Source organism: Ambystoma mexicanum, chromosome 8 (assembly GCF_040938575.1).
Source record: "Ambystoma mexicanum isolate Mex_15411 chromosome 8, UKY_AmexF1_1, whole genome shotgun sequence".
Taxonomy (NCBI): Eukaryota; Metazoa; Chordata; class Amphibia; order Caudata; family Ambystomatidae; genus Ambystoma; species Ambystoma mexicanum.
This window is the reverse complement of record NC_090929.1, coordinates 175738937-175763113: the sequence shown is the minus strand read 5'-3', so window position 1 is coordinate 175763113 and position 24177 is coordinate 175738937. Positions and strand designations below refer to the sequence as shown.

Below are 24177 nucleotides of genomic sequence, written 5' to 3'. Positions count from 1 at the left end.
TGCAGGCTGCCCATTGAATATTTTAATTTTGTTTGTGACGGCCATCATTGAATGCTAACTCAAGCATTCTGTCAAATGTAGGCATGGGGTTCTTTCCAGGGGAACTCCTGATGACTGCAGGGGGCAAGGAATGGGGCCAAGACGGGTAGTAGCCTTAGGCTGCTGCCTTCGGTTGATAATGACTCTGCCTTCCGGCTCCAGGTCTCCATTCCCATTGAAGGAAGCGGCAGGCTGTGTGGATGCAGTGCAGGCTGCCCATTGATGATTTATACAGGTTAAGTACACTTTGAATACATTTTAAAGTAACTAGCAAAAAGTACTCGTTCTCTTGGCAGTTTCTGTGGACAGACATGACAACACTCATCATTTGTTGAAAATCGATGATCCTGTAGGTCTCTGTTCCAATTTGCTTGATGTGCCTTGTACTCTGAAGTAAACTGCACTGAGAATGGGCGTGTGTGGATGGCTGACATACCCCGGAGCAGATGTTGTAGGGAGGCGAGAGTTGGTCTGCTGCTGGATACTGGGACCTACTGTGCTCTCGCCCCACCTGTTGCCTCACCCTGGCATGGTGCAGTTTGTTGCGGTGCATTGGAAAAGTCCCAGAAACCGTGCATTTTTGAGGACCAGTCTTTCTACGACCACATTGATATTTAGCCGATTTCAGGCAACCGTCTAATGTGTGAAGGTGCTGAAATCCAGGAAAAATTGTGGGGTTTACAAATGTTATGTAGCCAATCTTGTTCGGCGGGTCCTAACAGTTAACTATGCAAATGTTGGTGCAGATTGGTGAAACAGTGTGGAATTGTATGTATAAGGGACAGCGCTTCACCAAGCCAGAAACACATTTTGACTGATGCTGAAATCCAGGGAAAGGGGTGGGGTGTCCACATTTCATATAGCCAGCAATGTCTGCAGGGTCCTCACAGGTAACTATGGTGAAATGGTGTGGAATTGTATAAGGAACAACGCTTTGCCACAAACCCACACATTTTGTCTTTTTTTTTATATATATATTTTTTCTGAGGCTTATGGAATCTGCTTAGATCACATGCTGGGCATAGGCCGACATCTAGTAGAAGCTGCAGAGTATTATAGTTGTTTTCGAAACTCAAAAAGGGACGTTGACAGGGCATGCCAGTAATACTATCCCTAGTGTGACGTCCACTGTACCCATGATCCCTCACGTGTCGAGGTCTCTCAGATTGTTTTTTTCCACCATCGTGAGCGGTCACATTAAGCAGAGTTCATTTGCTTCTGCAAAGTTTGAAAGATAGTTTCTCTTTCTGTCGGCCATCTTCAGAATCCTTACCGCACGTTAGTGTTGGGAGTCCTCAAAAATCATCTATTCGAATTTTCTATGAATAAATGTCAACATTTCTAAAAAATTCCATGAAAAATACATATTTCGACATCTCTTGACGACCGACATCCGTGGCGACAGTGCTACCTCCGTGGACCGTTCCCGCTGCCAGTAATCTTCGACAATGCTTCATCTGCTCAATAGGGCCTACCTCATGGCAACTGAATCCACAAGCAAGAGCCTGTTCAAGGCCTGTGCCCGCTATGGACTGAAGAATCTCTGCGTGGAGGATCACCACGACGACTGTCTCAACTGCCTTCACCCTCACCATGTTATCCAGGACTGTGAAATCTGCCACTGTCATCTTGTTGTGTGGCTCGAGGACGCTGGCAGGGTCTCTGCTTCTGGACGGAGTCATGCCTCGTATGGCAGGGCAGGACGACCCAGCAGACCACCTCTAGTAAGAGGTCTAGGTGGCATGAAGTCCAGGCCACCAGCAAGAAGAGGCATAAAGAAACTTCTGGCAACAAGCCCATATCATCGCACAAACACTGGTCCTCAATGAAGGTCAGTGCCTAAGAGAGGTCGGCGGGGGCTGGGGGAAGCCAAGGCCTTTTCCATCGCCCGGGGAGGCGACTTCTTCTAAGTCGAAAACAAGCTTGTTGTCGAAATCGGCTACAAAGCTGTGATCATCGACGAACAAGTCTGAATCCAGCTCATCTACTCGTAGACCATCAACACCATCTAACGGTGCACCGCCGACGACTACCTCGTCAGCAAAGCCGCCAACGGCCACGACTACCTCGTCATCAGCAAGAACTTCGACGACTACGTCCACAAGGATTTCGTCCACAAGGATCCCGTCGACGGGATATCGATCTCCAACTGTCATACCCTCGTCAACGGCACCCTTGACGGGCAAAAGTGATTCCTGCCATGCAATTGTTACCACTGCCATTGTCACTGGCATCTCTGACACCCACACCAGTGCAGTGTCTGCAGTAGTGGCCCATCCACAGGCAACATTCCCTAACCTTGGGGTGGCCTTGCTTACCAGGTGGTATTATGTTACCAGAGCCAAGTCTATCCCAATCGGACGTGGATGAAGCAGAGGAGGAGCCCATCATGTCACCACCATCGTCTCTGGCCAGGACATCGGCTCCAAGAATTTCACCACGGGGGAAGCAAGTCGGATCAGGCTACCACCCTTTAACCCCTCTGCATTCAGCACAATTCATGCAACCAGAGACATCACTGCCTCCACAAAGAAACACGTTGCTGGACATTTTATCTACTCTCACCACTCTGGTGGCACCCTTTGTTAGGCAGAAACCTGTGCAGTTCCCTCTGGGACCACTGCAAAAGATTTAGGACTACAGGTGTTTGGCAGTAAACCCACTTGGTAGCAGTCTGAACCACACAGATTCACTTGGTAGCTGTGGCTGAGCAGTCAGACGTCCCTCAAGAAGAGTTAGGCAGTATACAGAGTATTCACAATAGGTCAAAAGATCACAGTAGAACAAGTAAACACTGACCAGGGCTTGGTGTAAAAGAGATATAATTATTTATTTAAAACCACATCTAGAAAAACACACAGGCACTAATAGTAAGCAATTCAAAAACACGGTCACTAAAAGATATACACTCCCTTAGCAGAATATTAGACAAGTCTTAAGTAAAGCCCCACTTATTTTCAGACAGCAGTGAGCGCTTAACATAGATGGCACTCTAATAATTCGTTTTAAAAGGGAGAGAAAAGCAGAGAATAACTTGAAACAGATCCCAACACTTTTTCACAAACACAACAAGAGAGGAAGGCAAGGTAAAACCGTGAGTTTAGAGTCAGTAGGCCGGATCCACTTTAAGAGGATCAAAACGAAATGTGTCCAAGGTCACACGGTTGCAGTGCACAAAAGTCTTGTAAAGGTTCAAAAAGGAGTTGGACCAAAGAAAGGGACCAGTTAGAGGGTCAAGGCGGCCAGCCCAGTCCAGAAGGTTAAGGGGTTATTATTACCTTGTAGCAATCTTTAGAAAGGGAGGCCTGGCAGACACGGTACCTTAAAGTGGTGAGAATACTCCAGCGGGGGCAGTTGTTCCTAGCAGCGGATGCAAGTCGGTGCTTCGTCCGGGGGAAGAGAGGATCTCGTCGGGGAGGAAGACGGGAGTCCGTTGCACTGCCAGGGAAGAAACCAGCCGCGGAGTTCTCAGGTAAAAGGAGCGGTCCTTTTATTCGCGGTCCAGTGGTAAGTGGCTATCCGGTTACAGGGGTGCTTGGCACGGGCAATTCGACCACGAGCCGGTCTGGGGTGCGAAGAGAAGAAGGTAAACTGGTTGTGCCCACCAGTCAGGGGAAGAAGCCTCTCCAGCCGGGAGATCTTCTCTGTCGTCGGGAAGTGGTGAGTTGGTTCCGCAGGGCTCCACCGGTGGTGTCTTCATGGTAGGTCGGCTCAGCTTCTCTCTCGTCGGATTCTCAGGTCCTGTGGCGACTTCTGACCAGTCCCCAAAGCCCTGCTTTTATGCAGCACACCCCCATTCACTCAGCCTAGCTGTCAATCAAACATGCTAAGTGGTGAGCTGGCCGGCTCACCACTTGGGCCAATCACACAAGAGTGCGACTTGAGTTACCAAGGTAACTCAGTCCAGGGTGCCTAAACCCCCTCCCACACCCCATGTGGTACCCAGACAGAGTGGCACCACTTTTGGAGGCTTCTGTGGAGAAGCCCACCAAAAAGTGGAACAAAGGGCTCGACTTGGGTTGGAGTCACAAAAGAGAACACAAACGCCATTTTAGAATCGAGTCCTGGCAAAAAATACCAACCGGCAAATTAATATTAAATAAATAAACCAGCGGTACGTTCGAGGCTATGAGAATTAAATAATTAAAGTTGGTAGCCGCGAACAATGGGAAAATCCCATAGGGATATATTCGCGGTCGAATATAAAAAGTAGTATCCACTGCCACCAGCCAAAACTCGATCAGGGGGGACGGAGACGTGCCCCCTCGACTAACAGACCCTGGGGCAATCGAATTGCCCCGACCAGTACGTCCACAATATGATGGTTTGTACTGGTTTCTGTTAATAATTTGGGACTAGTAAAGCCAATGGTGACTTTACATGCCCTGGGAGACAGTAGTCAGTCCCAGGGTAAGGAGTCTAGGGTGGGGTGTCACTATGACACCCCTGTGTTACTGCACGGAGGGTGCTGTGTAACACACATAGTAAAAACACATGAGACCCTATGGAGTAAAGGACCCCATAGCCCATAAAACACATTAACAGTCAAAGGAACACCATAAATCATGTCCAAGAGTGGGAGAAAGAGTCTCATTCTTGGCAAGAGAAAAAAATAAACTCCAGAAATCCAGCAAAGCTGCTGGGGGACTCACTAGGTTAGGAAATTCAGCTTAAAGAGACAATTCTCCCTAACACCCTTACAACAACGGCTAACCAGCCCCGGTTACAGAACCTATCAGGATGACCTTGCACAGATTTCCCCAGGCCTTCCAGGGAGATGGATGAAATCCCTTGCCCCACCAGGAAGGAAAAATGCCATTCAGTTCCAGAGAGGCTAGAAGATACTGGAACAGACACAGATCCTGACGACGGACCTCCACACACACTACCCACACTAAAGAGTTTGATGATTTCATCACTGCTGATGGATAACCAGATGACCTTCCGCTCAGGGACTCACCCCCTGATGAAGTAGGGGCCCTCCATGCATGCACTCATGTCCAGGGCGGCCACAATGTTCGGCCTTGCACCAGAGGTGCAGCGAAAACAGTGTCCTGTATCAACAGGGGAGCAGCGCAGGGAGTCTCTACCTCTGCTAGAAGACATCTGGGAGGATGGCCTAATCACCTTGGTGCATCCCGCAACTGCCCGGCTAAAAAAGACCGGTTTGACAAAGTACAGAGCCCCATAGAGTGCTGCCGCCTGCCTCCACGCTCAAGCCACACAAGATTTTGTTGTCTCGGCGGCTACAAGGAAAAGGTTGGCTAACACATCTTCGCCCTGTTCTGTTCCTCCAGATAAAGAGGGTAAACGTATCGACGCCTTCGGTAAGAGGATCATTACCACCTCTGCCACGGCTATCAAAGTGGCTAATACAATGGCCATACTCGCATGTTACGACCGCGAGTTGTGGTACAAGTTGGTCCCCTTGCTGGAGTTCCTGTCGTATGACAAGAAGCAAGAAGCCTTGGACATCTTCCATGAAGGCAGACCATGCCATTACTGTCTCTGTAGACCTCGCCGACACTGGTTTTTGCCAGCTTGCCAATGGAGCGGTCTTCCGTAGGCAGGGTTGGCTCAAGGCCACAGATGTTCAGCCCAATGTCCAGTCCAGGGTTGTGGACATGCCTTACGACAGCTCCTCCCTGTTTGGAAAGAAGGTGGATGACGCCTTACAATGCATAAAAACGGAAACCGCTCGCTCCTTGGGCACACTACAGCAGAGGCAGCAGTCCTTTCGTTCAGGGCAAGGGCGCTTTGGCAGCACTTTGGGGGATAACTGCACTACATACCAGTCTTCCTCCTCCTACAAGCCCCCGTATTCATCAGGGGACCAGTACAGGAAAAGGTCCCAGTCATACAGGGGTTCACAGCAACGCTGTGGCTCTTCCCAATGTAAGGGCCAGTCCGGCAAACAAGCATAACCAGCCCGGGTCCAGGTTCTCTCACTTCAACACCCCAGAGGGAGGAGGACTGTCAAGGTTCGTCGAAGAATGGTCACACATCACCATCGACGAATGTGTGTTCTCCCTCCTCCAGCAGGGCCACTCGTTGGAGTTCATGGACTATCCACCCGACATTCCTCCTGTGTACAATCCAGAGTAGTTGCGACACTTCTTGATTCAGGAAGTGCGAGGACTGCTGAAGAAGGGTGCAGTGGAGAAGGTTCCCAGAGACTAGCTGGGCACGGGAGTATACAGTAAATCGGTGCACAACAAGTCGGAGGGTGGGGCGTTGTAGACCCATATTAGATCTAAGGGTGCTCAACAAGTTACTAAAGACACAAACGTTCCCAATGGTCACGCTACCGCAGGTGTTGTTCCAACTGCAGCCAAGGACACTTCCTATCATCCCTCGACCTCAAGGACTCATATACTCCTGCGTCCCGTCCCCTTTCCTCCATACTTTTGGGACATTCCGTCCAAATAGAAAATGTGTCCTTCTCTTTTTATGCGGGGTACTGCACGTGGCAGTAACCCCGCCCTCCTGAGCTCCACCCCGCGCATCGCCCTTCATTCCTTTTCTCTGTGCGGTCGGGGCTGGATGCACTTGTATCACCGGGAAGACATTTTTCTTCTTTCCCATTGTCCTTCTCTCCTGCTCCGGTTATGCGGTCGCGTAGTCCTCCGTCTATGCCGGATCGTTTGGGATTTGTCTCTTGTTCCTCTTGCGAACATCTCTTCGCTAGGGCAGATCCCCATTCTTTCTGCTTGGAGTGCCTGGGACCGGATCACTGTTGGGACTCGTGTTTCTACTGCGACTCCCTTTCGGGCAAGGCACTTCAGCTTCGCCATCGTCGGTGGTAGGAGATCTTCCAGCGAGTTCCTCCACCGCATTTTCAACTCTTCATCGACGAAAAGAAGAGACGCCCGGTAAGTGCCTTACTTTTCAGGCCCCCCCGGCCGGGGGCCTCCTTCCCAGGGTCCTCCAGGTCCGGAAGGGGCTTCAAGAGCTCTGCTACCAGGGTTTCCCCTGAGGTGCCTCGCAGGCCTAATAGGCGTACTTGGGTTTACTCCGAGGGTTCCTGTGAGGGGCCTGCCGACACCAGTTTACGATCCGAGGTTCACCAATCAGGTGCTAATAGTCAGCCCAGTCCTTCTGAGGCGTTGGGTACCGGAGTTCGCTCCGAGGTCTCCTTGTCTGGAATTTCCCATACAGACACTGGTGCGCTGAGGCCTCCCTTGAGGCTTTCTGTACCGAACCATGGTTCACGGCCCCTCTCGGGGAGCTGTTCAGACCGGACTCCGTTCCGAGGTTCCTCTTTTTGAGGCTAAGGTGTGTACCGACAGAACTGAGAGACCTGTCAAGGTCTTGTCTGCGAGGTGGATTCCTCAACATTCTGGTGCTCGCAGTGGATACCAGTTCTGTTGAGGGGGCAAAAGGAGAGGTCTCTGACCGTAACTCCTCAGTTTCGATCAAGTCCCCTGACCAGTCTGTGGAGATGCCTGCCTCATCCACACATGTGACACAGTTCTCCTCAGATGTGAACAAAATTGCGGGCCTTCCCGTGTGGTCTATGGTGCCCATTTTGGATTCTTCCCTTTACACTCACACTATCGATGGCCGGTGCTAGGAACCTTCTTTTTGGTGAACAACCGTGTCCATGGGTCAGTGCGAACCCGTTCGCCCTTCTTATGACTGGCATGCTCGGATGCCACTACCGCATACGGTCTCAGTTCCTGGCAGCCTCTTTGTCAGAGGTTGCCTTTTTCGGGAAGTTTCAGAGACTTATGCACTCTGACCCCATCATGAGGGAGTACTTTAAGGGCCTTTCTTGTAGCTCTGTCACCAGGGTTTCCCCTGAAGTGCCCCAAGGGCCTAACAGGTGTACCAGCGATTCCTCTGAGGGTTCTGACGGACCTGTCAGTACCGGACATAGTTCTGAGCTTCACCATCACAGAGCTAAAGTTAAGCCCAGTTTGGCTGGGTGCTGGGATACCGGGGTTCACCCTGAGGAGCTTTCCCCGTTTTAACCAGGTTGAAACCTGAGGTTCCTCTTGTGGAGGCTAAAGTCTGTACCGAGTCCCGACTCGAAGCCCCTTTTAAGGGAGCTTTACGTACCAGGTTGAAATCTGAGGTTCCTCTTGTGGAGGCTGAAGTCTATATCGACAGATGTGAGAGGCCTTCTCAGAGGGTCTTGTTGGTGAGGTATTGTCCTCAACCGTCCCACGCTCAGGGTTGTGGTGGTACCGGTTCTGTCGAGGGGCCAAAGAGGGGGGTCACGGACCACATTCCCTCTGGTACTGGCTTGTCCGAGGTTCCTCCGTTGGAGGCTAATATTGAGACTGGTTCGAATATGTCGACTAAACATCCGAGACCACCCAGTACCGGCTCTGCTGAGGATCCTTGTAAGGCTAAAGTGTTACTTAAGTCCCCTGACTCTCCTGAGGAGGCAATTGCCTCAGCTACGCATGTGATGCAATTCTCTTCAGGTGGCGACAAAATGGTGGCCAACCTGCGTGGCATACAACGGCCATTTTGGATAACTCCCTTGCACCTACGTTCGCAACATCTGGTGCTGGGAGCATTCTTTTTGCCAATAGTAACCCGTTCTGCCCTTCTTTGATTGGTGTGCGTGGGCTCCGCTGCCTCATACTGTCTCGCTCCGGTATCCCTACATATTATCCCCACCAAAAATATTGCCGTACATACGGTCGTTTGTCTCGCCATAGGCGATATTTGTGGGAGTGGGGGTTGCAGGATTGTCCCCCGCACATTTAAAAATAGTGCAGGGGTTGCGGGTGTGTCCCCCGCAGAGTCCTTGGCTCAATATTGCACAAAAATATGGCCTTATTTTTGTATCGCAATATTTTTGCGGGGATATTAACACATGGAACCCTTGCTCCCGCCTGCTTTTGCTCCACTGACCTATGTGGACCCGGCCGGTGGTGGACCCTCCTGGCAACCATCCTCCTTGTGTTCGGGGCTGGGGGGGTAGGTCCCTTACGAGCGGTTTCTTCCTCTTCGGCACCTGGGCCCTCGGCTGAGGATGGGTTTTTTGGGAAGTTTCAGATGCTCATGCACTCTGACCCTATGAGGACGTATTTCAAGCGTCTTTTGACTCCTGTTCCGCCCCGGCTGCTCCGATTCAGTTTTTCTTTTAAAACCTGAGGCGGTAGGCGTGGAGGACCAGTCTTCTGTCCCCGCCTCGTTGGTATGGATGAGGACGTCGATGAGCAGCCCTGCTCGGTGACAGCATTCCATGACTGCGAGGGGCTTGTGTAACTCTGTTACCAGGGATCCCCCTTAGGTGCCTCAAGGGCCTAATAGATGCACCTGAGTGTTCTGTGAGGGTGCCTCGGAGGACCTGCCAAAACCGGACGTGGTTCCGAGGTTCACCATTTGGGTGCTAAGGTTCAGCTCAGTCTGTGGCTCTGGATACTGGGGTTCGCCCTGAGGTCTCCGTTTCTGGTGCTCGTCACACCGAGCCACGGCTCGAGGCCCCTCTCGAGGGAGCTATATGTTGTGGGTTAAAACCCAAGGTTCCTCTAAATACAGTACCGGCAGAGTGGAGGCATCCTCTAAGGGTCCTGTCGGTGGGGTGCATTCCTCAACCGTCCCACGCTCGGGGTTGTGGTGGTACCGATTCGGTCGACGGGGCAAAAAAGGTGATCAGCAACAGGCTTTCCAGTACCGGCTCTGCTGAGGTTCCTCCGCTAATTCTGGGTCAGTTCCTAGGATGTCCACTAAACATCCTAGATCTGCCAGCACCGGCTCGGCCGAGGATCCTTGTTTCAAGGCTAAGTGTTTCTTAAGTCCCCTGACTCCCCTGAGGGGACAGTTGCCTCATTTTTTCCTATGACGCAGTTCTCTTCAGGTGTTGACTTAATGGCGGACCAACCTCCTTGTTCCACAGCAGCCATTTTGGATATCTCCCTTACACCAAATTTCATGACGACTGGTGCTGGGAGCGTTCCTTTTGGGGCTGAGCAGCTTTTCCACGCTATGTGGACAACAAAGACCCGTTTGTTGGTCCTGGCGACAGCTTCAGCTAAGGCCCCTTGTACACAGAGGTCAGGGTCCCAGACTCGAGCCTTCTCTGGGATCAGGGGGTTTCAGGGTCGCCGTGCGCACTGATCTGAAACTCCTGTTGGTAGCCCCGCCTTAAGCAGCAAACTGGTTGGTTTTTCTCTCGCCCATCAGCCTCCTCTACAGGGACAGGTAATCTCCCTGCCGAAAAATCACCAAATTATATTTTTTGTCGGTCACACTACACTCCGGTGGGAGGGCGAATCTCGTCTCATCTGGGGGCGTGGCAAACCATCACCGAAGACTGGTGCGGTTTGTCCATCGTTTAGGTGGGTTTTCGCCTGCCCTTTCCTCCTACCCCACCCTTTAAACCTCTCTTCCAACAGATCGGGATGCCCTCCCTCAGAGCAGAGGTACAGAAACCTCTATACCTCAGAGCGGTGGAACCTGTTCCCCCTCATGGAGCATGGGAGGGGCTAGTACTGCCGTCCTTTCACAGTGCTCAACCAGGCTGGCCTGCGCACTATCTTCAATCTTTCCGATTGGCGCCCACTGTCAAGACCAGCATAACAGAGGACTTTGGTCATAGGAGAAGACCCAGCACATCAACCTGCTGGAGCTACCGGCAATATTTTGGTCCCTGAAATCCTCCCCCCCCTCCCCCCCCTCCAGGCAGGGAAGGTGGTTCGGATTTTCACTGACAACACAACATCTTTGTTTTACATCCGCAAGCCAGGATGAACGAGGATCCCGCAGCTTTCCAAGGAGGCCTAGGACATTGGGCTCTACAGCATAACATGTTTCTTATTCCCCTCCACCTGCCAAGAATTCAGAACACTGTGGCTGGTTGCACTCTTGTCACAAGTAGGAATTGCACGACAGACAGCTTCACCTGTTTCAGACGTGGGGCACTTCGGAGATCGACCTTTTTGCCACCTACGACAACAGTCACTGCAAGACCTTTGCCACTGCTTTCCCCACCCGGAAAGCTTGGGGGACACCTTTTGTGTTTCCATGGTAGGGGAAGTTTCTGTATGCATTTCACCCAATGCCTGTGGTGCCTCGAGTCCTACACGCTTTCAGACTGTATCGGTGCAAACTGATATTAGTGGGCCCTGCGTGGCCAACAGTTTTAGTACTGCGACCTCCTTGCCCGCTCGTCGGTGGCGCCGATCAAGCTGTCCCTGCACCAATCACTCCTGTGCAGCAACCAGGGGGCAGTTCTGCACCACAACTCGGCCTCTCTCAATCTGACGGCTTGGCTCCTGTGTTCTCAGAATTCGGGTCCCTGTCCCTCCAGCAAGCTTGCCAGGAGGTCCTGGCCAGGGCAAGAGCTCTGTCCACCTTAAAGTGCTACAAGAGCAAGTGAAAATATGGTGCAGGACCCAAAGAAAAAATGGTTGTAGCCAGACTAAGCTCAACCTTGGCGACAGCTCAATTAGTTTTTTAAGGATTTGTTTGTACTCCTTGTTTCATTAAGAGGAAAGATGCAGGGTTGTCAGCATGAGTGTTTCCCATAATTTGTGTGGCTACTACACAAGCAAATTGCATAAATTATCCGATATGCGAAAATGTCACTCAAATGCGCCAACTCCTATTAAGGGTTTTGTGAAATGTTTATCAATGGTGAGTCAACTACTAAATAAACAGCCATTCAGTTCATGTTCATAATGCCATTGAAAAATTATTTAATTTCTCCTATTGACTTTCACAAATTTATTTTCCTTTTGATACTTTTTCTCTTTCACAAATACATTTTTAAACAAAAATAATTGATTGACATCGTGTTAGTTTCACACCAACAAATTTCCTTTCTCTTTTGATATTTTTTCTCTTTCACAAATACATTTTTAAACAAAAATAATTGATTGACTTGGTGTTAATTTCACACCAATGAACACATTTCCTTTCTCAACACGTGTTTCCCCATTGCGAGTTACAATGGTTCATCAGGAGAAAAGAGATAGTTTCTGTCCTGTTTTTTTCCTTATTTTACTTAATATCCTTGAACAAGTTACTTTTTTTGCTGTCCAAAAGAGTATATTATGTCAAGGCCACTTCAGATAGGCAATGCTTGAGTATTTGGTCTAGTTCATATAACTTAGTCAAAGATTGTCCTGATAACTTCTCAGTAAATAGCACTTGCCCTAAGTGCAGGATCCATCAACTGCAACCTCACAACATCCAGCCAGAGGAGCTCTTGCCTTATCTGGCTTGACAAATTCCTCGATTAAGGTGCACCCACAGCGATCTCCCAATAAAACTGCTCCACATGGGTGCCGTCCCTATGGTCCCGGCTGGTGAAGGAATTCTTACGTGGGCTGTTCCGATCTTTTCCACCTTCATCGCCCTGCACCAGCGTGGGAGCAAAATAGGCTACTTGCAAGGCTCATGAGACCACCCTTCAAGCCCATGTACCAGGCATCCTGAAACATCTTTCATGGAAAAAAGCATTTTTGGTGGCCATAACATCAGCCAGACGAGTGGGTGAGATCCAGGTGTTCTCTTCGAAACCACCCTACTTGACATTTGACAAGGCCATTCTGTGTTCTAACCCGACCTTTATGCCAAAGGTGCCATCCTCTTTCCACCTCAATCAGCGGGTGGTTTTGCCAGTATTCTTTGGCACACCAATGTTTCCAGCGGAGCGAACCCTGCACACGCTGGATGTGATGAGCACCCTCAAGTACTATATGGCACGCACTAAATCATTCCGTACGATGGATCAACTGTTTGTTGCATGTGGACCGTCTGGGGCCGGGAAGGCTCTCTCCAAGTCCACCGTTTCAAGATGGATTGCCGCCTGCATTTAATTCTGCCACCAGCAGGGCGGTAGGCCTCTCCCGGGCAGGCCCTGGGCGCACTTCACCAGAGCACTGACTGCAACTACTGCGTTTCTCTCTGGGATCCCGCTGACTGGCCTCTGCTGGAGATCGGTGCATACATTCATGGGGTTCTACTATGTCGACAGTGATTCCGCCTAAGAGTCGGCCAGTCGATTCTGCAGAACCTTTTTTCGCGTGAGGTTAGTAAGTCTCTGGTGGTGAGCTATACTGGAAGATTGCCTCCACCCATATGTATTGCAACCCTCCCACCTAGCATGGCTTGTCGTTTGGCCCTTACTGACACTCGTGTGCGCTTGCCAAATCTGAAGATGGCTGACAGGGGAGGAGTTAAGGGAGGCATTCCTATTGGCTGTGGGCATAATAGAGCACAAAAGTGACTGAGAATTTCAGTTTAAATTTAAACTGCTCTGTTACCAAGGATTCCCAGCCTGACAACAGGGAATATTCATAGCTTGTGAATCTATGAAAGATACCAATGCTAGAGAACCGGAGTTACAGGTAAGTAACTTATTCCTTCTGTAAAAAAGTTAGAATTCAAATTGATACCATCGATATTGCAGCTGGGGCACCAGGTGAATCCTCCTTTCCATTTCCATGATAGTTTGATGCAGCAGAGTGGAGAAAATGAATTGATACTGGTAAACATGTATGTCAGATCTGCTAAAAAAAAAGGGGTAAAATGGCGTTGGGGACCAGTTGTGGGCAGATCTTAGCTGCGACAGATGCAGAGAACAGGCATGAGTAACCAACCGTTGGCTCAGAACACATGCATGACAGAAGGTAAAGCCTATGTTTCATACAATCTGATTGGCTGTGTGCACTCCCCATTGGGTGCTAATTAAGACAAACCAATTCCTTTACCTTGATTGAACCTCAAGCATTACATATTATTGGCTAACAACGCTCTAACAGCTTGAATTTTGAAAATTCAGCTAGACTGAACGTGAATTTGATTTTTGGCAGGGTAAGACGTTTGTTGGCTCTGCCAGGAGCATGTCAAAGCAATCTCAACCCAACATATTGTGTTAAAGATATCAAAACCTAGAGATAAGCTGATTGAAAAAATACTGTATTGCTTTTACACAAATAAAGGACCCCTCATAGCGAAATATTTTCAAACAAAAAAAGTAATTGAAGAAAAATCTAAAACTGCCTTATTAGTCTATTCGGGAAACACCAGGTCATTTCTTGTGTTTGAAGCAATCAAATGTTTATGATGATATGATATGATATGATATGATATGGTATTTGTAACGCGCCTATACACAAGTGGTGCAACCTCTGCAGGTTGAAGGCTCTGCTTTGGTCTCTCTTTTTTTGTTCTTTGTATCTGGTTAGGTCTGATGCTTCATTAAACTGCTTTCCAAATATGTGTCCTGTTTGCAGCGTAGCTCAGGCTGTTAAGGCTACTGTGTTTTCTTTTCAGCTGGAGATAGAAAAGTGTACGAGAGAATATTGGACTACAATAAAATAATTGAAGCACTTTCTCTTCCACGCGGAATTCCGGATACCAATCCTTATCGCTCTAGTTCATGTGAGTAGCTGCACGTGAAGACTAGAATCTGCAAGCAGAAATGTGTTTTCCATTCATAGATCTACATAGGAAGCATTTGGTTTGATTTTCAATGTGTGCAAATTATTGATGTTACTTATTTCCCTTGATAGCGTAGTCCTATCTTTTTTTTTTTTTTTTTTTTTACATCTGCAAAGGCTCATACTTCTACGTCCCGTCCCCTTTCCTCCATACTTGTGGTACATTTCATCCATCGTGACAGCACTTTTAAAGCATCAATCGCAGCCCCGCCTTCATGAGCTACACCCCGCGCATCGCCCTCCAGTCCTTTTCTCTGTGCTGTCGGGGTCGGACGCACTTGCATCTTATGGAATATTTTTCTTTTTGTACCGTTGTACTTCATTTTCCTGCTCCGCTTCCACGGTTTTCTTTCTTCCGTCTATGCTGGAGCGTCTCGGATTAGTGTCCTGTCCTTCGTGCGAACGCTGTTTTGTGAGGGCGGATCTCCGCTCTCTCTGCCTGGAGTCCTTGGGCCCGGAACACCTGTGGGACTTTTGCTTCTATTGCGACTCCCTCTCCATTTGGGCACTCCAGCATCGTCGTGTTAGGTGGGATGAGGTGTTCCAGCGGATTCCTCCTCCACATTTGCAGCAGTTCATTGAAGAAAAAAAGGAAACGGCCAGTAAGTTTGTTCCTTTTTAGGGCACCCCGTCCAGGGGACTCCTTCCCTGGGTCTTCGATGTCCGGGAGGTGCCCAAGTGGCTCTGGTACCAGGAATCTTCCTGAGGTCTCCAGAAAGGGCTCTAAATGGCACTTTCCCCCGAGGTTCCCTGCAAAGCGGCTGCCAGGACCGGATCTTCATCCGAGGTTCCTCTTTTGGGGGCTAAAGTTAAGCCCAGTACTTCTGGGGCTTTTGTCACTGGGGTAATTCCCACGGTTTCCACATCTGGAACCAAGTGTACTGAGTCTCGTCTTGAGGTTCCTGTTAAGGTGACTAAACGTACCGGGGTTACCCGTGAAGATCCCCATCTTGGGGCTATATCTAAGACCAGCAAGATTGAGGGGCCCCCTTGAGGGCTATGGCTTCATGGGGTGACCCCAAGCCTTCCTACACTCAGGCGCTGTGGTCAAACCGATCCTGCTGAGGGGGCAAAGAATCCGGTTAGACACCTTAAGTCTTTGAGTAGCGGCTCAGCTGAGGTTCCTTCATTGGGGGCTAATTCATCAGCAGTCTCTAAGGGGTCGCAAAAGCACTTTAGTTCTGCTAGCACCGGCTCTGCTGAGGTTCCTTGTCGCAAGGCTAAAATGGAACATAAGTCCCCTGATTACCCTGTGGTGACCACGGCCTCACTGATACCTGGGACGCAGTACATCTCAGGTGTTAACAAAATGGCGGTCCAACCGCTGTGGTCCACGTCAGCCATTTTGTCTACTTCTCACACCAATGTTCACAACAGCTGGTACTGAGGATAATCCGTTCCGCCATCCAATAGATTGGCATGCTCGGTCTCCGCTGTCGCACACAGTCTTCCTCCCTCCTACGTCTGCTCCTTGGTTTCCGTGGATCCAGTTGGTGGAGGACCATCCTAGCAACCATTCTCTTTGCGATCCTGGTGGTATGCCCCTTCAGAGCGGCCTCTACCCACTCCAGCGCTTAGACATTTTTCTGAGGATGCATTTTTGGCAAGTTTCAGACACTTATGCATTCTGATCCAATGAAGGCGTACTTTAAGGATTTATTTAAGGAAATGTATCCTAAGCCACCCAAACCGCCCACTGCTCCGGTAATCCTTCTGCAAGTCCCGGTAGTGCCACCTCCTCCACCACTTTTGTGGGGCCTCCTCCTCCACTGCCTCCACTTTAACCTGTGGAAAAGACTCCCGTTGCGCAGTCACCCCTGCCCGCAGCGCCTTTGCTGCCACGTACGGTGGATTAGGATTCTGCTCCCGCTTCACTGGATGAGGATCAAGCGGACCAGGACAGCGACAACGCACCCCGCTCTATTAGAACCTTTCACAACTGGGTTGTGGATGTGATGGCGTTGCTAGACATCCCAATACCTGAGCCTCCGGCCCCACAAGAATGGGTACTTTCTGGAGCTTTTACTCTGTTGACAGATGAGCTCAATGGCCAGTTCATTCAAAAGGATGTGCTGGCCGAAGCCCACAAGGTCTGGGGAAAAACCTTGTTCCGGGCAACACCTAAACAAGAAAATTGACGCTCGCTACAAGCTACATGCGTCTGAAGACATTTCCTTGAATGCATATCCACTCCCCTCATCGACAGTGGTGGCAGCAGCTACGCTCCAGTCTAAGCTGCCCTGCACATCCTCCACTGCAGCGTTTCAGATTCTCTCCAAGGAGGACAAGCTTCTTGACGCCAAGATCTTTTTCAATTCGGCTCTTCAGCTACGTCTGGCTAATACCGAGCTTATCTTGGCCGCTGCTAATTTCAAGCTGTGGAAGGAGCTTGCCTAGTTTCAGGAATGTATTCCTCCTGATAGGCTCATAGACTTTAAGGACTGCTTATCTGATGCCAGTGTTCTGACGCAAGACCTGCTGGAGGCCACAGCCCATCATGTTGACACTTCCGCTCTGGGAATTATGGTTGGAGTAGACCTCTCCCGCCAAGTGTGGCTGCATGCTACGAAGGAGGTTCAGGACAAGGTACTTTATCTTCCCTTCAAAAGAAAGGATTTATTCCACTCCTCCACTGGTGAGAAACTCACCAAAACCAAGGCAAGCACACAAACTGCGAAGTCATTGTCGGCCCTTGCCAAAACCCCAGCTAAGGCACCTTATACTCGGAGGTCGGGGTCTCAAACGAGGTCCTTCTCTGGTTTCAGAGGTTTTGAAGACCGCTTTGCACGCCAGGCAGATGCTCCTACTGGTGGCCCTCGCTGCAAGCAGCAAAGGCAAGGTGGCCGGTTTTTCTCTCGGTCAACAGCCTCCTCCTCAGCAACGGGTGGTCTCCCCGCCGATAAACCATCTAAATGATGTTTTTCATCTGTCGCCCGAGACTCCAGTGGGAGGGCGAATTTCATCTCATCTGGAGGCGTGGCAGACAATCACAGAAGACTGATGGGTTTTGTCTGTCAGCTACCCCATCATCTTCAACAGACTGGGTCAACCTCCCTCAGAGCCGAGGTACAGAAACTTCTAGACCTCAGAGCGGTGGAGCCTGTTCCCTTGCTCCTATTACTCCCGTCTGTTTACAGTGCCCAAACCCAACCAGGCTGGCCTGCACACTATCCTCGACCTCTCCAATTGCAATCTCTTTCTACCCCAACTGAAATTCAAGATAATTATGCCCAGCCAGATAAAGTTCTCTCTGGAAGGGTGATTGGCTCAGCATGGTAGACCTTCAGGACGCCTACATGCATATCCTGATCTGGAGCCTGCATCGAAAATATCTGTGGTTCTCCGTGGGAACGGAACACTTCCAGTATCGAGTGCTACCATTTGGTCTCAGCTCAGCACTCCGTGTTTTTACGAAGATGATGGCGGTCATCGCAGCATTCCTCGGACTGCAGGAAGTTCATGTATAGCTATATTTGGATGATTGGCTCCTTGCTGCTGCGGCCAATCTTCGTTCACGCCTTCAGCTCTTCGTCCATCTTGGGCTGTCAGTGAACTGGCAGAAATCGTCAATGACGGTTGCTCAAGACCTGATCTTTCTGGGTTTCCATTGGGATACAGTCAGTACCAGAGCGTTCCTGACGGAGGACAGGATTGCAGACCTTTCAACCACATGCCAGCTCTTCCTGCAGTCCTCCCACATGTCGGCCTGGTGGTTCTAGAGACTCCTGGGCCTCATGGCCTCTTGTGTGTTAGCTCTACCTCTTGCACGCCTGAAAATGAGGCACACTCGGCTTGCTTTAAGGAGATTCCAGTCCCATCCTGCATGACGGCGGATCTCCAATGGTGGTCGTCCGCCAGCAACCTTTCAGTGGAGACCTCCATCCAGGAGCCCTGCCAACAAGTAACGGTTGCTACAGACTTATCCCTTCTGGGGTGGGGAGCGACACTGCGTCACCTCAAGGTGTACGATTTGTGGATGCCCCAAGACAGGTGGTACCATATCAATTACCTAGAGCTCCTGGCAATTTTTCTGGTGCTCAAGGCTTCTCAACCCTCTATCACCAACAGTGTGGTTCGAATTTGCACAGACAATTCCGTAGACGATGTTCTACATCAACAAACAGGGGGGCACCAAGTCTCCTGCTTTGGAATTGGGCTATCCAACACAATGTCTGGCTTGAAGCTGTGCACATTCCAGGTCACATCAAAGTGGCTGCAGACTCCCTCAGCCGCCAATCTGTGGCGAGTTACATGTGGGAGATGAACACTGATGTTCTCACCAAGATCTTCCATTAATGGTATTCTCCAGAGGTGGACCTCTTTGGAACCTTAATGAACCAGAAATGTCCTCTTTATGTTTCCAGGGACGGGCTCAGAGTGTCTTCCTTGGGGGACGCTCTCGAGATCCCTTGGGGACAACATGAAGGCTTACGCTTTTCCTCCTTTGCCGCTGATTCATCGGTCGCTCTGGACACTCAGGAGTGCCTCCAATTGCACTCTCCTCTTCATAGCTCCTTGGTGGCTAGCCAGGTTCTGGTTTTCAGAACTACAGCACCTGTCGGTGTGTTCCCCGATCAGGTTGCCGCAGAGTCCTGATCTACTTCACCAGAGCGATCACCAGTTGTGGCACCCCCCTCCCCACAATCCTTCAGCTTAATGGCCTGGTGCCTGAGTTTCGATCATTAGCAAAGTTTAACCTCTCCAAGGACAACATGCGTATAATTCAAGCGGCACGTAAGTCCTCTACAAGAGCTCAATACGGGTGCAAGTGGATGCGATTTTGTCATTGGTGTCTAGCTAAATAGCTTGATCCCAGGCAGGCTTCTATTGACCGTTTTTCACTTTTGTATCTGACCTTGCCTCCGGCATCCGTGTCTTATCATGCAGGACATATTTACCCGCCATTGCGGCTTATCTATTTCACTGGCTAACCCAGTCATCAAGAGACATTTTGCAGGTGGTCTTCATCTTTTTCCGCTGGTTCGGGACTCCCATCCCAAATGGGATCTGAATGGGGTACCCCTTATGTCATAAACCTTTTGAACCTATGGCCACTACCGTGCCTTTCTTGGAAGGTGGCCTTTTTGATTGCTGTAACATCTGCGAGACAAATAAGTGAGTTTCAAGCTCTCTGTCGAACATCCATTCCTAACTTTCCACAAGGATAATGTTGTGCTTCGCACTCACCCTTCTTTCCTTCCTAAGGTGGTTTCTGAATTCCATTTAAAGCAGTCAATATCTTTCGGTCAATATTTTTACCGGTTTTCTTCCCGAACCCGGTATCCGATGCCGAGAGGGTTTTACATAACCTATACGTCAGACGTGCTCTGAAGTTTCACCTCGATAGAAGTTCTTCACAACTCTTTGTTACGTTTGGTGACCCAGAAGGGAAACCAGCCTCGAAAGTGTCCATCTCTTATTGGATAGTTTCATGTATTTCTGTGAGGCCTACAAAACTCAAGGCCTTCAGCGCCTTAAAGGCATTCATGCACATCTGGTCTGTGGAAAAGCGGCTGCTGTTGCCTTCCATAAATATGTCCTTTGGGAGTCCATAGCCAAGGCTGCTTCGTGGGCTTCCCCTTCGGCGTTCTGCAGACCTTATTGTCTTGACCTGAGTTCCTGGGCTGATTCCCAATTCGGCCAGACAGTTCTTACGAATTTGTTCCAATAAGGGAAATTTCCATCCACCCGTATTTCCTTTGGTCAGTGCTTGGCATCTCCCACAATTATGGAGGAAAGGGGACGGGACGTAGGAATATGACAAAGTTATTCACTGTAGTGACTACCTTACTCCTAGTCCATAGTCCCCTTTCCTCCATACACCCGCCGTCCCCTCTAATTAGTATCCTCTATTGTTGCTAAATGGTCCTGAACCTGGTGATAGAAAAGGACTGAAGGGCGATGCGCAGAGCAAAGGTCAGGAAGGCGGGGCTGCAGTCACGTGCGGTGGCCCCGTGTAAAAATAAAAGGACAAAAAAAGTTACTTTTTTGATGCTTTTAAAGTGTGCCGGTCCCGTCCAGATGGACGGAATGTCCCACAAGCATGGAGGAAAGGGGACTATGGACTAGGAGTAAGGTAGTCACTACGTTAAGTAACTTTATCAATTTCCTCCTATCAAGCTGTGGAAGTAAAAAGTGAAGATCATATAGGCAGGTAAATGTGGTATAATAATGTTATGGATGGATATGAAATTAATATCCTCTGTTACAGACTATTTACACAATGGGCCTCATTACGACCTTGGCGGAGGTCCATGGCGCTATTGGCACCATGGACCATGGCGCTAAGTTGCCAACTCCGCCATGGTGGTTGGCGGACTTACCGCCCCATTCCGACCTTGGCGGGGCGGTAAGTCCCCAATCCCCATTTACCCTTCCCCATTCGCATTTTTGCCCCATAGGGCATAATGGGAGTGGGGAAGGCGTTAATTACGCCACCGTAAATTACGGTGGCGTAATTAACATCAAGGTCCCTTAGCGCCATGGATTTTAACACCTGCTAAAAGCAGGTGTTAAATCCGCCATGGTGCTAAGGGATCTCGTACTCAGGCGGTAAGGGTCGGCGATGTTTACGCTGGCGTAAACCCCTTACCGCCTGGGTCGTAATGAGGCCCAATGTATTTTGATTACTTCTTTTTAGAACTTGGACCCTGAAGATGGTCCATAGGACCAAAATGCCTTGGACATCCTAAGGAAGCCTATGCCTCTGATAAATAAATACTTCTTTTTACTAAAAACTATGCCTACAAATACAAATATGAAGAAATTAAATACGTACTATGTAAGAAGAATGTTAACAATATTTGTAAAAATATAAAATTACGAGTGATATATTCACATACTCCTACGTCCCGTCCCCTTTCCTCCATACTTGTGGAACATCTCTGCGTCCTGTGGGACGGGACCGGAGCACTTTGTAAAAAGCATCGAAATTTTTTTTTACAAAATGTATCCCTCCTCTCTTTCCTGCGCGGGGCCTGGCACGCAGCTGTAACCCCGCCGACCTTGGCTCTGCCCCGCGCATCGCCCACCAGTCCTTTTCTCCGCTCGATCGGGGCCGGACGCACTTGCATCCTCGGAAGATTTTCTTCCCTTTTTTCCTCTCTGGCTCTTGCTAGCGTTCGTTTACTAGTCTGTCTATGTCTTTCAAATTAGACTTTCCAGATTGTTCATCGTGTCACCATCGCTTCGCGAAGGCGGATCCCCATCCTCTTTGTTTAGAGTGTTTGGGTTCGGAACACCGTTGGGACTCCTGTTTTTACTGTGACTCCCTTTCGGTCTGGGCACTTCAACGTCGGTTGGAGCAGTGGGAGGAGGTGTTCCGACAAACTCTTCCTTCGCATTTTCAGGCGTTCATCGACGAAAAGAAAAAACGCCCGGTAAGTTCTTTACTTTTCAGAGCACCCCGACCGGGGGATACCTTCCCGGGTTCCTCTCGGTCCGGGAGGGGCGTTGATCGCTCTGTTACCGGGGTTCGCCCTGAGGTGCCTGTTAGGCCTAATAATTCTACCGGAGTTTTCTCCGTAAGGGGCCAGTGAACACCGGAGTACGCTCCGAGGCCCCTCCTGTGGGGGCTGTTTGTAGACCCAGTTCTACTGAGTCGTGGGGTACCGGAGTTCGCTCTGAGGCCTCTCTGTCAGCTTCCCTCAAAAACAAAACCGGGGTGTGCCCCGAGGCCTTGGCTGGGCTTGTAGTTACCGAACGGATGTTAGAGGCCCGCACAGAAAAGGCTTTTACCGGGCCTGGTCCCTCGTACGGAGTCTAAAGCTACCAACAGTTCTGAGAGGCCGGTCAAGGATTTGTCGGTGAAAGCGCACTGTTCCCGCTCTTGTGGTGACACCAGATCTGTTGAGGGGGCAAAGAAGCAAAGTTCTTCTTTTACCGGCAATGCCGAGGTCCTTCCTTCGAAGGCTCAGTTGGCGGTTGGTATGTCACAAAAACATTCCAGGCCTCATAGTACCGGCTCGGCCGAGGTTCCTTATGTTAAGGCTAAGAATAAGACCCCTGATCCATCGACAGGGACCCCTGCCTCACTTCCTCACGTGCCGCAGTTCCCCTCAGATGAGGACAAAATGGCGCCCGTTACCGCCACGACCACGGTGGCCATTTTAGGTGCTACCCCTACAACTACGCCATCGGCTTCTGGTGTAAGGCTCGGTCTCTTGGGTGAACCCAAGGTCCCTTGTGCGCATCCTTACCGGCCGGTTTATGACTGGAACGCCCGGATGCCTCTTCCGCACAATGTTTTGTTGCCCGCGGGGGCGGCTCCTTTGATTTATGTGGATAGTCGGTGGAGGGGCCGGTGTGACACCCTTCCCCGTTACGTCCGTGGATTTGTCCACCTCATGAGAGGCCTCCTCATGTCCCGAAACAATCTCCTGAGGATGCCTTTTTCGGTAAATTTCAAGCACCTATGCGCACCGACCCCATGAGGGAATATTTCAAAGGGCTTTTCAAGGAGATATGTCCACCGGCGCCTCCGGCTCCACCTGTTCCTCCAGTGGTTCCGCCGGCGCCTCCCTTACCCGTGGTGCCCCCCCCTGCTCTCCCGCCTTTGCCTCCATTGTCCACAGTGGACAAGGCAGTGCCTGACACGGCTCAGCAGGATCCTCACCTGTCAGATGACCCTCAAGGCGATCAGGACAACAAGGACCTTCCCCGCTCTATCAGAGCCTTTCATGACCGGGTACTGGACATCATGAGTTTCTTAGATGTTCCGGTGCCCGAGGCACCCGCTCCGCAGGAGGGCGTGCTTTCTGGGGCGTTCACCCTGTCTCCTTTGGAGCATACCGGCCTGTTCCTGCAGAAGGACATTCTGGCCGAGGTCCGAAGAGTCTTTGAAAAGCCGCACTCGGGACTTTTTGTCAATAAAAAGATTGACGTGAGGTACAGGCTGCATTCTTTGGAAGAGGTGGCCCTGTCGTCTTGTCCGCCTCCCTCCTCCACAGTGGTGGGTGCGGCCACCTTGCAGTCCAGGCCTGCAGCATCCTCTTCCACAACGGCTACTCAGGTTCTGGGAAAGGAGGACAAGCTCCTCGACTCCCTCGGGAGGAAAATCTTCGCCATCTCGGCCTTGCAGCTCAGGCAGGCCAACGCCGAATTGATATTGGCGGGAGCTAACATGCGGATGTGGAAAGGTCTGTCGGAGTTTGAGGAGCACATCCCGGTCGAGAAGCTGGAAGATTTCAAAGGAGGCCTTTCCGATGCCAGGGGTCTTGGCCCAGGATCTCCTGGCGGCTGCGGCTCATCACGTAGACACCTCGGCTCGGGGCCTGATGCTTGGGGTTGATACCTCACGGCAGGCGTGGCTGCATGCCACTACATTTTCTAAGGCAATGCAAGACAAGGTGTTGGACCTTCCATTCGATGGTAAGGGGCTTTTTCATTCTTCTACTGATGTAGAGCTCACCAAAACCAATGATAGCACTCAGACGGCTAAATCATTGTCTGCTCTGGTTAAAGCCCCTTTCAAATCCCAGAGACCGTTGTCGCAAAGTCGACCTTCCTCTGGGTTTAGAGGTTTCCTCGACCGCAAATCTCGCAGAGTGGATACTCCTTCGGGGAATAACTGCCGTAGACAACAGCGTACGCGGTTTTTCTCCCGCACCTCAGCCTCCTCATTAGGTTCAGGTGGCACGGCCACCGATAAGCCTGCCAAATGAGGGTTTCCGCGCACGTACGAGACCCCGGTGGGAGGACGCATTGCGTCTCATTGGGAGGCGTGGCAGAC

General features: G+C 50.3%; 1 protein-coding gene across 2 annotated transcripts in view; it reads left to right on the top strand.

The window, feature by feature from the left end:
* Positions 1-24177, top strand: part of INPP5E (inositol polyphosphate-5-phosphatase E) — a 542414-nt gene that overhangs the window by 391642 nt on the left and 126595 nt on the right. For both annotated transcript variants that reach the window (XM_069609582.1, XM_069609583.1), the window contains one exon: positions 14281-14388. In XM_069609582.1, coding sequence (XP_069465683.1) covers positions 14281-14388 — 108 coding nt within the window. The remainder of the gene's footprint in view (positions 1-14280; positions 14389-24177) is intronic.